Source organism: Molossus molossus, unplaced genomic scaffold, assembly GCF_014108415.1.
Source record: "Molossus molossus isolate mMolMol1 unplaced genomic scaffold, mMolMol1.p scaffold_m16_p_5, whole genome shotgun sequence".
In the NCBI taxonomy this organism is placed as follows: domain Eukaryota; kingdom Metazoa; phylum Chordata; class Mammalia; order Chiroptera; family Molossidae; genus Molossus; species Molossus molossus.
In genome coordinates this window covers 38,967,952-38,984,715 of record NW_023425388.1, presented here as the reverse complement: position 1 = coordinate 38,984,715, position 16,764 = coordinate 38,967,952, and the positions used below count along the sequence as shown (strand labels likewise).

At 42.8% G+C, this 16,764-nt stretch overlaps 1 protein-coding gene and 1 pseudogene across 3 annotated transcripts in view; one reads left to right on the top strand and one right to left on the bottom strand.

Annotated features, from left to right (window-relative positions):
- Positions 1 to 3,895: 3,895 nt before the first annotated feature.
- Positions 3,896 to 16,764, top strand: part of NCEH1 (neutral cholesterol ester hydrolase 1) — a 62,026-nt gene continuing 49,157 nt past the window's right edge. The window contains exon 1 of one of the 3 annotated variants that reach the window (XM_036243027.1): positions 3,896 to 4,120. In XM_036243027.1, the coding sequence (XP_036098920.1) occupies positions 3,983 to 4,120 (138 nt within the window). In that variant the 5' untranslated portion in view covers positions 3,896 to 3,982. Of the gene's footprint in view, positions 4,121 to 4,840; positions 4,886 to 12,600; positions 12,623 to 16,764 lie in introns of those variants that run through there. The other 2 variants (XM_036243029.1, XM_036243034.1) reach the window with 2 other exon arrangements.
- Positions 8,365 to 10,091, bottom strand: LOC118617243 (annotated as a pseudogene).

The following is a 16,764-nucleotide window of genomic DNA, read 5'->3' as shown; positions in this document are numbered from 1 at the left end:
AGAGCATGGCCCTGCTCACACCTTGATTTCAGACTTCTAGCCTCCAGAGCTGTGAGAATATATAATTCTGTTATTTTAAGCCATTCAGATTGTGGTATTTTTTGCACCAGCAATAGAAAACTAATACAATTACTCAGGGTGAGATCCAGGAAACCAGAGGATGAGGCATTGGAGTGGCCCCTGAGTTGTGTGTTTATGATGGGAAGAGGAAGCAATATGGTACCCCAACCAGAAAGCAACATGGTCATTTTCCTGGAGCTGCCATAAGTTAGCCCATGCTGGATTTTTTAGAAGTTCAAAAATCTTTTAGATGATAATATAAAAGGATGATTGCAAGGAAAAGAAAAACTTCCTTCTAATCTTTGAACACAAGCCAAGGCTTTCTGTCTTGAGTGAATATAATGCTGCCACAATTGGTGAAATCAAGCATTAGCTTCAAACCATCATCAGTAGAGTGTCATGCAAATTAAGTTTTCATATTATAAATACAGTAATTCCCAAACTAATTTTCTCCTGTCATGTAGTGACTTAGACTTGAATAAAAAGTTTAATGTTGTTGCCTGGGCAGTGTGGCTCATTGGATTGAGCATCGTCCCATGGACTGAGAGGTCTCCATTTGATTCCTGATCAGGGCACATGCCCGGGTTGTGGGCTTGATCTCCAATAGGAGGCATGCAGGAGGCAGCTGGCCCATGTTTCTCTCTCACATCAATGTTTCTCTCTCTCTCTTTCCTTTCCTCTCTCTCTTAAAAATTAATAAAAACATATTTTTTAATAAAAGCTTGAAGGAGGGGAAAAAATAAAAGCTTGGGAAAAAATAGGGATATCTATAATACTTTCAACAATAAAAAAAAAAAAAAAGCTTAATGTTGCATTTAGATCATATTGCTAAGAATGTTGCTGAATATAATCCTGGGTACTGACAGGACTGAACTCACCATCTTAGCGGACAACCTGCCTTACATCCAATATTTCTGTCGGTTGATGACATTGTTCAGACCAGAAACTCTGAAGTCATTATTGACTCTACCCTCTTTCTCCCTTTTCTAGAATCCAGTTAAGAAATTCCACCAACTTAACTTCTAAATGATTTATTTCATTTTCACTATTTATCACTATTGAGTTTCTCTAAATCAGACAGTACTCTTTCTGGTTACTTCTTCTCAACCTCTTTGGTCAATTTGTCCCCCTCCACTTCCTACATCTGATGTTCTAGAAATATCAAGGTGCTTGTAATTCTGTGCTCACACCACATTTCAGGATTTGGTGTATGTTTTTCCCTGACTGGGATATTCTTACCTATTGTCCACCAGCACACACCTTTCAACTTGAAGAATTTGCTCAGCTGCCATCCTTCTTAGGGATCTTCTTACTCTCCACTCATCAGAGATCAGACCTAACCTTGATTTACTCTGCACTCTCTCTGAACGTTGTATGTATCCGGAATAACCTGTTTATCTGGTTTTCTCTCTCACTAGAGTGGATGTTTTTTGTGGGAAAGGGGCCATTTTCATCCTGACAGTGCCTTGCAGTAGGATTCAGTGTTTGTTGAACTAAAGTTCTGCTTGTCTTTGGATGAAGAAACTTACTTCACATGATGTCGTACATGACATTTTGGGTAAATTATTTCAAGTAATAAAATAAAGATTTGGTTAAGCAATGATATTGCTATGTTATATAATTGGGAGATTTTAATAAAAACTAATTTAATTCCATATAAATGGAAATGTTAATTGCTCAATTCCAATTACATCTTATTTCCTTAGAAGCAAAGCATTTTCTTTTTATCTTCACCCGAGGACATTTTTCCATTTTTTGTTCAGATAGAATGGGAGGGAGAGAGAGGAAGAGAGAGAAACATCAACATGAAAGGGACACATCGAGTGGCTGCCTCCCGCATGACCCAACCAGGGCTGGGGACAAACTGCAACCAAGGTATATGCCCTGAGCGGGAACCAAACCCGGGCCTCTCTGGACCGCAGGCCTACACTCTAACCGCTGAGCCAAACTGGCCAGGGCAAAAGATCTGCCCTCCCATGCCCATGCTACCTCTCTGACTCTCTGACTCTCTGACTGTGCCTGTATCACCACCCCTTGCACACTACTCCTGTCTCACCAGCATCCTTTTTGTTCCTTGACCTTCTTAGCAACTTAGAGCCTCTACACTTGTTCTTTGACCTCTCGATTCCAATGTGGCTGCCTCCTTAGTCATTCAGGTCTCAGTTCAAATGTCATCTCTTCAAAGAGAACCCCTTCATTCACTTTATTTATTTATTTTTAAATGTGTTTTTATTTATTTTTTTTAGAGAGAGAGAAACATCAATTGAGAAAGATTGATCGACTGCCTCCTGCACGCCCCCTATTGAGCTTGCAACCTAGGCATATGGCCTGATCCGGAATCGAACCAGGACCTCTCAGTCCAATGGGCCAATGCTCAATCTGCTGAGCCACACCAGCCAGGCTCATCACCCAGTTTAAAGCAGCAACCAGCCACAGGGTGTCACACCGCCCTGTTCTATTTTCTTCATAGTCCTAATTACTTAGCAGCAGAGTAAAACTGTGAATTATTTTATAAATTACCTGAAAGCAAGTTTTTTTTTTGTTTTTTTTTTTAGCCAATCTAGTAGTCAGCTTGGTTTTAATCTCTGGGACTATTTCTCATCACCCATAAAGATTCATTTCTAATTTTATGCACATGCATTCACCCACAAACTTATGCCTCTCTAGTTGTTTAGAGTTATATGTTTTACTAGTAACTACAAAAAATATATAAAACGATTTCAAACTTAAATGTCTGAAATGCCATTGAAGTGTATCCCTCATATACATATTTTCCTTTAATTTTAAACAGGAAATGAACTTTCCCGCAGTAATCTCATCAGTTTACAATGTATGATTGATTACTTCACTTCCTTGAATCAGATTAAATGTAGATTACTATTTTAAAGTGACAAATTATATGTGTCAGGTGTTTACAGCCTTGAGCAAGTCTGGAATTCTTCCCTTACCATTTCCTAGAAACAGTTATTCCAAATGTTTTCCTTGTAGATCTCAGGTGGTAGTTCTGCTGGTGAAGTTCTCTTTCCCCTTCTGCACTCGCTTTCCATGCCCAATCTTTAACAGAAAATCTGGATTCAAGTGCTCTTTTGGTTCCAATGATCTACTAGAGGAGTTTTTTCAGGTGGTATTTCCCCCATTTATTCATGGATTTGTATTTAATTCATTGGTTTATAATCCACTATTATTATTCATTCTGATGCTAAAATTACCCCAGCTTTAACCATTGGGAGAGCCTTAAAGCTGCCACCTGAGTCCTGTTGACCAGTCCCTTTCATTTTTAAGCACTTCTCTATCTTCTAACACAATGGGCGAATCCTGTACTTTATCTGCCCAGTCCTGGAATCAACCTCCACCCCCACCCGCTCAAGTACCTGTGGCAGAGGCATGGTTTCTTTTACTGGAGGCTGGGATTTAGAAACCAAGACGTAGGTGCTGGATATACTACTGTCTTGCTCTTGCTTGAACTATAAGAATTTGTAATTATTTTCCTTCACCACGTATCAGCTAGAATTTCATTCCATTGTAAGACAGTGGGTTTTTACCTTTCTCAGTATCTCCATGTTGAGAAAGGCCCAAGTGCTTTGCACAAAGAGAAACTATTTCAGGTTTCCATTTGCGAACCTTCAGCGGGGAGCCCTTGGTCACAGGTGTGCAGTACAGACCCGTGTCCTCCAGAGTCCGCTGTGCTGCGCCCAGAGCCCGGCGCTTTCTCCAACCGGGAGCGTGTGCAGCACCGCGCAAGGGCACCGGAGAGGGGCACGTCAGCGCTCCCACTTCCTCCCGACACCGCCTCTGATTGGCTCCTGGGTATATAAGAAACCAGTGAATGAGAAGCTGGCCCTTGCATAAACTTGCTGGAGGTCTTTGAGTGGCATTGCCCTTTTGTCCCCATCATCCCGCAGACGAGCCGACCCGGGGGAGGATGAGGTCGTCCTGTGTCGTGCTCACTGCCCTTGTGGCGCTGGCCGCCTATTATGTTTACATCCCCCTGCCCAGCTCCGTGTCCGATCCCTGGAAGCTGATGCTGCTGGACGCGACTTTTCGGGGAGCACAGCAAGCGGTGAGACGCAGCCCAGCGCTGGTTTTTCTCTCCTTCCTCTTAAGCAGTATTCGAAGGGGGAAGCAAAATTTCCGGACCATGTCCCAGGAGAATGCATATTTTTCTAATGCAGTGAGGCAACTGCTTTTTAAGGTGGCTCAGTCTGGCATTTTCAGGGTGTCGCATTCGCCTCCTTGCTAGCAGCGGGCTAGGTCTCTGTCTCCCTGTCTGCGTTGGCGACGGAGAAGGTGAAGTTCTTGAATAGAATTTGACAACTGTTTAACCCTACTGTCTGACCTCAGCAGCCCCCACTTTCTGGTTTGCAACGTCAAAAAGCAATCTTTCAGCATTTTATAAGCCACCTATTCCTACCATGTTCGTTCTCCGATAGGGGCCGGCGGAGAGCGAGTTAAATGTTTTTAGGGACAGCTCTGGGGAAAACCGGCGCTTATTTGGAGCAATGCAGCCACCTTAAAAGCAGGAGTGGGCACAGACGATGTCCCAACATCCCCTGGCCGTGGGGCTTTCCGTTCGGGGGGCCAGCAGTCTGGGCTCCTCCAGGCGTTTGAGGAACCGCTCAGATCTCTCATTTCATGCCTGGCATTTATCAACTTAGTCCAAGAAAGCAAGCCGGGAGGCCTGGCTGGCTGGAGGAGAGGGGCGAAGGCAGCAGCCGTGTTTGCATGGTGCATTTGTTTTCTGCCTATTCTGCAGCATTTATTTGATGTCCTTGGCTGTGGAAATGACCTTTGCCTAGGCCAGGATACCGTGGCTCACATCAGCAGGGTAACTTTTCTCTCTACTGTATCATGAGTGTTTATTTCTTATTCCCCCCCCCCCAAATAGGAAAACATTACTGTCTCTGCTTTATTCTATGGTAAGAGGCCTTATTTTAGTGCCAAAGACTCTGAAATCCAAACTACAATCTGCAGCCAAGGCTGAGCCCAATAATTGAACAGTATTTCTGAGCAGCTTGCTCAATCTAAATTCCTAACTTTCCTCCAAAATCAAGTTTCCTCTCTTCCCCAAACCAGGGGCTTAAATCTCAGGTTATTCATGTGAACACTCCCTCCACCCCTCCCTCAAGAGTGACTACAGGGCCCTGGCCGGTTTGGCTCAGCGGTTAGAGCATCGGCCTGAGGTCCGGAGAGACCCGGGTTCGGTTCCCGCTAAGGGCACGTACTTCGGTTGCAGTTTGTCCCCGGCCCTGGTTGGTCATGCGGGTGGCAGCCACAGCCACTCGATGTGTCCCTTCACATCGATGTTTCTCTCTCTCTCTCTCTCTCTCTCTCTCTCTCTCTCTCTCTCTCTCTCCCTCTCTCTCCCTCCCACTCTATCTGTACAAAAAATGGAAAAATATCCTCGGGTGAGGAAGAAAAAAAAAAAAAAAAGAGTGACTAGAGGGAGCCCTGGCCGGTTTGGCTCAGCGGTTAGAGCATCTGATTGCTGTCCAGAGAGACCCTGGTTCGGTTCCCGCTAAAGGCATGTACCTTGGTTGCAGTTTGTCCCCGGCCCTGGTTGGTCGTGCGGGTGGCAGCCACTCGATGTGTCCTTTTCATGTCAATGTTTCTCTCTCTCTCTCTCCCTCCCACTCTATCTGAACAAAAAAAATGAAAAAATAGCCTCGGGTGAGGATAAAAAAAAGAATGACTAGAGGGGAAAAAACCCATGACTTTTCCTGTATGTGTTCCTTTTCCCTGCCCATCCTCATCGTGTATGGGATTCCATGGTCTCTGAAGTGTGCTGCTATCAAAAAACCCCTTAACTAGGGTGTTGCAGCATACTCTGAGTAGGGTTTACTTCTCTTGAATCCAGCCACCTTCTTCACCCACTAAGTCCCCTGTTATCTCCTAGGAAGTTTCTATGAAACTATAGATCCTCTTCCTTCCCTCTGTCTCACTGGAATGCTAATATGATAAAAGAATGACCGCCCCCTCCTCTATCATTGTTTTCATGAAAGGTGATCTTCATCTAGGAAGCCCTGAAATCTCTCTTTTCCTTCAGAAATTATGTAATTTGGGAGTAACATCCTTCACGGATTCTGGCGTACACTGGTATTTACCTGGGGTGGGTTACAAGGCTGTAGTAAATAGTAGGTAGTAGATAAGAAAAGGAGTGACTAATAAGAATAAGAAAAAGGGCAGTGGGGGGAGGGGAATAAAACTTTTATATTGGCTACAGAGATTATTTTTAGTTTTCAGGTCACCAAAGAAGTCTTCCCCATTGTAAGTAATCTGGGAAAAGCCAGTTTGGAAGAAAAGCCTTTCTTCCCCAACTAGGCTGCCATCCCATCCCACTAAAGGCAAGGTCTTTGGACCCTACAGTCCTTTACAGAATGTGCCTCCAGCCCGGCATGTGTGGCTCAGTGGATTGAGCATGGCCCCATAGACTGAGAGGTCCCAGTTCAATTCCTGGTCAGGGCACAGGCGAGTTGCGGGCTCAATCCCCATTAGGGGGCGTGCAGGAGGCAGCTATTTCTCACATAGATGTTTCTCTCTATCTTAAAATAAAACAACAGAATGTGCCCTCAGCTGGAGTTTGGGAATGATAATGTGTGTAATGCCCGGTTACAGAAGTAGATGAAGTAGCAAAGTATCCTCACCTAGCACTGTGGGTTGGGAGTGGCTTTGCACAGAAGTGGCTCTCATCACTGGTTTTTTAAACTGTGAAGTATCAGAAAAATCATTCAGACCACATGGAAGCCTATTCTGTCCAGTAAAGCAATTTACCAATGTTGCTTCAAATTGTCCTGAGGAAAAGACAATGTGGCTTGACCCATTGTAATTAGATAAGAGCATGACTGTTAGAATCATTCCTTCCTGAATCACATCCCAGCCAGGCCACCAACTGATTGTGGGCCAATTTCCTAACCTACTCTGATCCTCAGTTTTCCCTATAAAATGAGGCCAACCTTGTAAGGTGGTGTGAGGTTTAGTAACGTACTTAAATGCCTGGAATGTGTTGTAGTTATTCTTTTAAGAGTTGTCCCACAGGTCTGCTATGGATTGTGGAGATTCACAAATCTATGGGATTGCCCAGTTGTGTTGAAACAATAAAACAAATGTAAACTGGAAGCAACTGAAACTTGGAGAACTACCACTAAATATCATGACATAAAGTTTGTTACCCAAATCATTTTAGAGATAATTGGTTCAATCTAAAAGCAACTGAAGCTACTTCTGAAGTGAAGCTTGGCCTACTTCCTAACACAGCAGACTCATGCCTCAGGTCAAGAATCATGAATGCTAATTTTATCGTGTCATTGGCAACTGCTTCACCCCTCATACCACTCTTATCTCCTTTATCTTGTGCAGAAGAAATATGTTTATTGTACTTTTCTTCCTTGGAGTTCTCCAATATTACCTAAGAAGAAACTATTTGGTAACTTTTTCTAAGTCATCTCAAACACAAATGCTACATTAGAATCATCTAGGGAGCTTTTAAAAAATCTTGATGCCCAAGTCACACCCTATACCAGCTTCATTTAGAATTTCTGGGAAATAAGTCCCACGCATCAGTGTTTTCAAAAGCTCTCCAGGTGATTTCAATGTACAGCAAAATTTGAGAACCACTGTGCATTAAAATAAATAAAATGCATTGCAGATGTAAATAATATATTTTCCTCAAACTACCCAAGTTATGTTGCACATATGTTGCTGGGAATGAGTCCCGCATATTAGCATGAATTAGTTTATCAGATTATTTTGTTGATACTTTTTGGCTCTAAGACTCTAAGGGGATAAAATACTAGCCAGGCAAATTTCAGTGTTGTAGCAGAGCCATTATAAGACTTGAGCAGTGGAAAAACACAAATAAAAGACGGCCTGGGAAAAGGCAGTAGAGAGAGAGGTTTATATAAAGATTGGGCAGCAGAAAACTAGAGGGACAAAAGAATGGAGTTTGGAGAAATTCTGATACTGATTTCAAACTGCTATGCAGGCAAAGAGTTTTAAAAAAGGATAATCCCAGTACAGGGGAAGATACTAAGAGGTGTGTATGGCTGAGCTTGGCAGTATCCATTGAAAAACATAGAAGCATATTTATCCTTTGCAGTTATTTTGGAGGAATTTATTTTAAGTAATCATGGATATAGGCAAAACTGTAGCTATAAAGATGGAAACAGTTTACAGGAGCAAAAAGCTTGTTCAAGTAGTCCAAAAACACTGCTATTTATGAGAAATATGGAGGAACCACTCGGCAATCTTTTTTATCTTATATTCCTTTTTTAAAAAATTTTTAAAGAGAGAAGGAGAGAGATGGATTTGTTGTTTTATTCATTTATGCATTCATTTGTTGATTCTTGTATGTGCCCTGACTGGGGATTGAACCTGGAATTTAAAAGAATGAAAATTTAAGAACAATAAGAGATTAAGTAAATTGTGGTAAACCTACATTTTGGAATAGTATGCAGTAAAAAAAAAAAAATTAGCTTGTGAAACAATGGTTAGTGGCCTACAAAAGATTTGTACTGTACATTAAGTGGGAAAATATACAAAACAGCATATATGCTCATTAGTCCATTTAAAATCTTGTAAAACATATAGTTATATATATGCAGGAGGATATAATTTAAATACATGGATTTGGGGGGTGTAAAATTATATCTTAAATTTTCAAATCTATATGTTCTAGTTTTTTTTTTTTTCATTATTAAACACGTATTTATTGAAGGCCTACTTTATCATGCAATAAATTTTAAATACCACAAATCAAAAAAGCAACAGAACCACACTTGTTTCCCCATATAGCTTCAAACTGTCATAGTCAAATAATAACTCTTAAACACTATCAAAACAGCAAAAATAATTTAAAGTGTTACAACTGTAGCGAATTTAATGAAAATCACAAGCAGCTCATCACAATTTAAAGTCTTAAACACTGAAAACATACACTATGTGACAAATTATAAGTAAACTTTGGGGTCCCATTAGTTGGGAGTCAGTCCCACATGGGAAGAATTTGGTAGAAGTGACGAAAAGAGTAACAACTACTTAGTCCCACTGGATCCTCCGCTCTTCTTCAGGAAGGATACTCCAGTTTGAGGAGACAATATCCCAGGCCAGCCAGTTGAAATCGTCACTGTCGTTCCAGTTATTTTTGCTCCTATCTAAACCAGAGCTCTCGAAATCTTGTCGATCCCCGAGTAGCTCCAGGTGTAAGGGGCGAACTGGATCCCTTTGCAGTCCTCCACGATGGCCCTGCTGTCACCTGCAGGAAGATGCAGGTGTCTCTCGCAGTGGGTACCCGGAGCAGTTGGCAGGCCACGGCCAGCACGCACTCAGTGTCATCACCCAGAAACACAGAGGTGGACGCCGGGCCGCAGAGCAACGTGCAGCCCCGGGCCTTGATCAGCCGCAGGGTGTTGGGATTGCCACACAGCTTGATCGTACCATTACTCAGGTCGGTCAAAACGACGTCTCGCTGGTGCAGCTCCTCCCCTCTCTTCTCCAACACTTGGGACTTCAGGTGGGAGAAGCCGCAGAGCCAGCTGGAATCCAAGCCTCCCTCCTCCTTCACGGACCGCGGGGAGGCCAGGATGCCTTCCGCCGCCTGGGTGCCCGGAGCCGCATCTACGTCGGTGGCCAAAGCGGCGTCCTTCCTCCGGATCTTGAAAGCGAAACGCTTCTTGGGCCGCAGCGGCAGGCGCTGGCGCCTCCTGTCCCTGCCGCACTCCGTAGGCGACCGGGAACAAAACCGAGCCCTCGAGCACTTTCTGCAGCCCTGAAGCCGAGCGGCGCCTGCTCCAGCCGGTCGACGGACTCCCCGCCCTCCAGAAGCTCTTCCTCCGCTGCTCGCTCCGATCGATCGAAGGCGAAAAAGTCGCTCTTCCCCTCCACCACCTCCTGGTTCTGCCGCTTTTGCTTCCGCCTTTCCACCTCCAGTCGCCTCTCTTGATTTCGTCTCTGAAGCCGCTCAGGCAGCAGGCTCCGGTCCCGCTGGGACCCCGTGTCCCCGTTTCCCAGACCTCACCGGAGCAGTTAGCTCTCTCCATCCTGACTGCAAGCTTCTGTATGTTCTAGTTTTTTTGTTTTTGTTTTTTTTTTTACAATGAACATGTAATAATAACTAAAACTTTTTTTGTAATAAGTTGTTTTTTAAAAAAAAGTTTTTTTTTTCTTTATTGATTTTTAGAGAGAGGAAGGGAGAGGGAGAGAGAAATAGAAACATCAATGAGAGAGAACATCTATTGGCTGCCTCCTGCGTGCCCCCCCCTGGGGATGGGGCCCACAACCTGGGCATGTGCCCTGACCGGGAATCGAACTGGCGACCTCTTGGTGCATGGGTCGATTCTCAACCCCTGAGCCACACCAGCCGGGTTGTAATACGTTTTGTAGTAGGTTTTCTACTTCTAAAGTGAAATTGATGTGCCTATATGCATATCAATGTGAATAATATTTTAGTAATTGTTCTATGAAGAAAACCAGGTGTGCCCGGCCAGCGTTGCTCAGTGGATTGAGCGTTGTCCCGTGTACTGAGAGGTCCTGGTTTGATTCCTGGTCAGGGCACATGCCCAGGTTGAGGTCTCAATCTCCAGAAGGAAGTATGCAGGAGGCAGCCGATCAATCTTACTCTCTCACAATGATGTTTCTCTCTCTCTCTCTTCCTTCCTCTCTAAAAAAAAAAAAAATCAATAAAAACATTAAAAAAAAAAAAAGAAAGAAAGAAAATCAGGTGTTTTTTCAAAGGCATCCTGGACCCCCTGACACAGCTATCCCATGGTACACTTCATGCTCAGTCGCTTAGCTGAACACAGGTTGAAGACTTACTGTGTGGGGTTTTAGGGAGATGCCAAAATGACCTAAAAGAAACTACAGCCTAGTAGACTGGAGAAGCCTTGTTAATATACAGCTATTGAAAAGGTAGGAGCTGACAGGTATTACAGAAGAGGTACAGTGACAGAAACTAAGGAGAGCAAGGTTTTAAACAGTGTAAAGGGGTGATAAACATGGCAGATAAAGTTAATAATGGCATCTGAAGGGAGTTCAGAATAAGAGCTTGACTTGTCTTACCTTGATCATCTCTTAGCTTACTAGTTCTTCTACTAGAGTACCTTTCTGATGATGTGTAAAAGAGAGGTTGTTAAACTTGATATTTCTACTGAATGTTCACCTACTTCTTATGAATGACAATGCTTTTGGACAAGTTGAGCAAGTTTTTTTTAATCCTGTAAAATGCCCTTAAACTTGTTGAAATCTAAAGTGATCTTGCCTGGATTTTCTGTGCACTATGTGCCTTTGGGCTCTGTGGGTGTGGTTGAAATGACAGCTCAACCAGGCCCACACAGAGCTCCAACTTGCTGACCTTTTTCATAACCATTCATGCATGAACCAGGGTGTTTACTAATGTCAGGTAGATTTATCCTGAAGATAATAGTAAATAACAAGTTTTGTCTTCCACCTTCTAGACTTTCCATGATCTATATTTCTTCATGTTAGAGATTTCACTAACCACAACATTTTTTAGCTGACTTGATGGCGTCTTTCTTTAAATACCTAGCTGCAGAGAGGCTTTAAGAATAGCTTCGGGCCCTGGCCGGTTTGGCTCAGCGGTTAGAGCGTCGGCCTGCGGTTCCGCTAAAGGGCACGTACTTCGGTTGCAGTTTGTCCCCGGCCCTGGTTGGTCGTGCGGTGGCAGCCACTCGATGTGTCCCTTTCACATCGATGTTTCTCTCTCTCTATCTCTCCCTCCCACTCTATCTGTACAAAAACTGGAAAAATGTCCTCGGGTGAGGATAAAAAATAAAAAAAAATAAAAAAAGAAATTAAAAAAAAAAAAAAAAAGAATAGCTTCAGGGCAGTATTTATTTAATATTCATTCTGACAGGTCAGCAATCTGAGTTGGTCTTTATATAGACAGCACCTCTTGGTGGATCCAATCAAACATTAAGGTCAGATTGATTCAGCTACCAGGTATGGCAGACAATGCCTAATTTATAGTTTTTCTTTTTGTTTCCTAGAACTCTGCAAATATAGTCCCGAGCACATAAATGCCTTTATTATTACTTTATTTTAATGGCACATTCTTTCTAACATGTGGCTTAAACTTGATCTAAGACATTTCTGTGAGATGTGAAAGCACACTAACCATTCTTAAATGTTCTATTAATGCATAATTACTTCTTTTAAATAGTGAGTAATATTTACTTTTATTGCCAAATGAAACTATGTGGAAATTGTCTACCACTTATTTTCTCCTTTATTTTATCTTTTAGTGTTCCCAAAATAAAATTAAAATTCTACCATTTAGAAGTCATCAGTTATTCAATGAATATTAACTGAACACCAGTGCTAAAAAGTGGCAAAACAAAAATTAAAAAGAAACATACCTACTCTTGAGAAGCTTACAGTGGAGTGAAAGGGAGATAAACCTATTGACAGTTACAGAGTGGGGACTTGAATTACAGAGAAGAGTTATGATAGAGGTATTTATGGGTTACTACATGAGTCTTAAAAAGGGCATCTAATGTAGACCTGGGCATCAGGAAATTTCCCTGCACATTGACATCGAATCTGAGTTATCAAGGTCAGTGTTTACGGTAAAAGTACTAACATCCATTAGGCATATAGTGAGGATTTACCCTGTGCCAGATACTGTGCTACATGCTCTGCATGCAGTTCATTTAGTTCACATTAAAATTCTATGAAGCGGGTGTTTTGGTTTTGGTTTTGGATCATTTTCTGGTGTATTAGCACATCAAAATGAAATGTAAGGCCTGGGAAAAGACCTGTCAAAGCATGAAGTGAATGGTGTCTCTGCTTAGCAGCCATCAGAATCTCTGGGTCAGAAAGGAATTTAGGTGTTACCTAAACCAACCCATGGACTGTGGTTTCACCTGACCCACTTGTCTGCCCTGAGAACCCCCAGCTCAGAGGACTGATGCCTCTAATGAGGGTTACAATGAAGAAGTGGGTGTTATTATTTTCTTTATCTTACAAAGGACACTGAAATGCAAAGAACTGACTCAAGATGACATTGATAAGAGGTGAAATCATGATTCACCTCCAGCCTGTCTTACTCTGAACTCAAGAGCTTGACCATTGTACTAGAATGCCTTTCCTTAGCCAGCTGAGTGAAGGAGGTGGGGGAAGAGAAGAGAGAGGAGAAGAGGTGAAAAGGACACTCCAGCTCGGAGGGACTTTCCAATGGGAGAGGGCGGTGGAGCTAAGGACCTACAGTGATCAGGCTGGCTGGAGCACGAAGTTCAGAGGTCAGAGAGATAAGGCAGGAAGCAAGCACAGGTCAGATAATGAAGGGTTTTGTGGGCCAAGAGAGGAGCCACAAAGATTTTTAGCAGGGAAATCACATGGTCAAATCTGTGTTTTAGAACAGTCTTTCTCAGTGACAGTGTAGAAACTAAAGTTTAAGAGATCAGTGAAGAGAAGAGATCACTTCTGAAGCAATCCAGATGAGAGGTGATAGCGTGAACTAATCAAGTGGGACTATTTGGAGTGACGGTTGCTGATGGGGTGGATAGTATGAGTGTAGACAGAAAGGAGTCAAGAATGACTCCTGGGACAGACTCTGGAGTCACTGGGTAAATGGTGACAATAAATATGATTTAGGGAAAGGAGCAGATCTGAGGGTGAAGATAATAGAGTTTTGGATCTTGTGTTGAAGTGTCCGTGGGACTAGTCCAACAATAGCTGTTCATAAACAGCTTGCATATATACATGACCAGAGCTCAGAGCTCAGAGTTCAGGGGAGGGAGAGAGCGAGAGAGAGCGAGAGAGAGCACGCGCGCTGGGCTGGAGATGCAGATTTGGGAGTGGTCCGTGAATGGGTCGTGATGCCAGCAGTGGGAATGAATGTGTATGAAGTGAAAGCAGGATTCAGGGATCCTACCAAAGATACCCCAGGCGGACAGCAGTGGTGAGAGGAAGAGGAGGCAAGCCCTGGGAGAAAGGAGACCCTAAACTAAAGAACCTTACATTTATATAGAACTCCAGGTTCTTTTAAAGGGTTTCTCTTATATCATCTGACTTTATTTTACAAGAAATAACTGGCTGGCATTAGTTATTTCCATTTGTCAGGTGAGGAAACAGGTTCAGAAAGGCTCAGTGACATCCCCTAAGATTTCACGGTTAGTTATACTGGGGAAGTAGGGACTGGAATCGAAGACCCTGCCCTCCCAGTTTCATCTCTTCCTACTGAGCCAGGCTGACCTGAAACCAAGTCCTCTTGGATGGACTTGCTCCTTTTTGTCCCTGGTGCTGTCTCTCTGACAGGCCCCTCCTTGCTCTGGCCATGCACGCGGAACGTTCAGGACCGCTGTGCCACTACTACACTGTATCCTGACCTCTTTTTGAGTCCCCACAGCCCATAGTGAAATTAATCTACACTAGTGTTTCCCAATCACTTTTCATGCTGTAGACTTGATTACATTTTTAAAGTACGCCCGGGGAAACGGAAGGAAATATGAAGAGTAATCTATATGGGTTTGAATGACAGAATTCACAAGATTTATAAAGAGAAGTATACAATGGTTCTCCAATAGAATGCCAATGTGATACATTTTGATTAGTTATAACATGGTTTTAAGTGTTTACTTCTATAAAACACCTAAACCAATATCTTGTGGCTCACCTGTAAACTATTTGTAACGTACCTGGTAGGGATTTCTCCTCTTTATAGGTTATTATTATTGCTATTAAATGTACAAAGATAGTCCCCAAGTTACATAGACCTAGTTACATTGTCCAAACCAGGCCGTTTTTTGAGAGTGATGGGGGCTGCTATTAATAATCATACCAATTTAACTGTTTTAAACCAGAATTATTCCTAGACAAATCTGGACAGTGCTTGGCTGACATTTATTTGACTTGCAAATGTTCAGTATCTTCAAGTCTAAATGTAGAATGATCCTTGTGCCTCTGTTCTGCTCACATGTGACTGCTAACCTTCCAGTGCCCTTCCCCTCACCCCTAGAACAGTGGCACAATAAAGGGATTAAATTCCTTTGCTGGCACTTAGGGCCTGCTACAACCTGGCTGTACCACTCTGCTGAGTCTCACTTGTTCCCATGACAGTCCACACACTTGTTATCTGACACCTTTCCTCTGCCTCCCAGGCCCCGCCCACTCTCTTCCTTTGTCCAGCATCTCCCACATCTTTCAACACCTCCTCAAAAAACATCTTTCAGGAACTTCCCCTTTTTGTCCAGTCAGCTTTTTTTCTCTTTCTTTTACACCGGCTAGCATTTTGTTTTTCTTTTATGGCTTTGTATGATTTCTTTCCTTCTGGTGAAATGTACAAACTCTCCACCAAGTCATTAGCTGTCTCACCTACGATAGACTCCCTTTTCCTCTTACTGTGTTAGGGGTCTCTGGTTCGGTTTGGTTAGAAGATCCTTCGCACCGAGAACACAGGAAGTCACCGTTTCACTTTCTCTCAGTGTTCCATGTTTGTGCTGCAGGGGCATGCCTCGTGCTTCATGGGCTACTGACTAGGAACTTACTGAAAATGGCTTTTTGCGGTTTTTTGCAACTTTTTTCTCAAGCCTCACCATTTTCTAGGTTTCTGACTTCCTCATAATATTTTTGCAGATTATGTCTTTTGTGCTAGTTGCTAGTGAATTACGTGCCTGTTCTAGCCAAATATTAGTTGTAATTACAGGCCATCTCCTTAAAAGTTGCTGGCGAATTCCCACATTCATTTCATATCATTCTATCTTTCCCTTTTCCACTTGAATGGATAATTGGCGAATGCCCCAGAAGAAATTCATTTGAGCCCTGGCTGGTGTGACTCAATTGATTGGGTTTCATCTCGTGTACCGAAAGGTTGGGGGTTTGATTCCTGGTCAGGGCACATGCCTGGGTTTCGGACTTGATCCCCAGTAGGGGGTATGCAAGAGGCAGCAGATCAATGTTTTTCTCTCTCAATGGTGTTTTCTCCCTCTCTCTTCCTTTCTCTCTCTCTAAAAAACAATAAAAATGTATATTAAAAAAAGAAATGTATATGACCTGACCCTCTTCTGTGCTGCCTATCCCATAATAATGTCCCTGTGCTGGGACTCAAATTACCTTTTATTTGACTGTGCTGAAGTTTACTTTTCTAAAGTGCACGTTGTTTATCTCACTCTTCCTAGTTTATGCATCAGAAAAAGATGAGGTCACCCTGTCCCAAGATTTCAATCATTTCCATTTCGTGACACAGTTCTTCCCGGTCAGTGGGAAGCAGTCCAGAGCAGCAATAGTCCCTGCTTCTTGACTTTCTCAGTAAGGCAAGTCAGTTCTGCTTTTAGATTATTTGCTTTTAACAGAATAAGATTTCTGGCAGATCATAATGGATCCATTTACTGAATAATAAATATAGCTATCTTGCAAAATAGTAGTTAACATCCTCATTTGACAGGAAAGGAAATAAACTCAGCAAAGCTGGCTGTGAACCAGTCTGCTGGATGCCATGGTCTTTTGAACTATATCAGTCTCCTCTCTTCCCCTTCCCCCTCCACCCCTCCTCTCTGAAGTCTTTTGTGCTAGTTGTGTGATCCACATGAAGAAAACATCATGCAGGAATGGAGTGTATTATGTATTTACACATTTTCATTCTGAAGGATTTTAATATATATTACACATTGAAAAGGGTTCATGGTTAAACAGTATTTGGAAATGCTGTGTTAAAAGAGTTAATCAGCCCTGGCCGGTTTGGCTCAGCGGTTAGAGCGT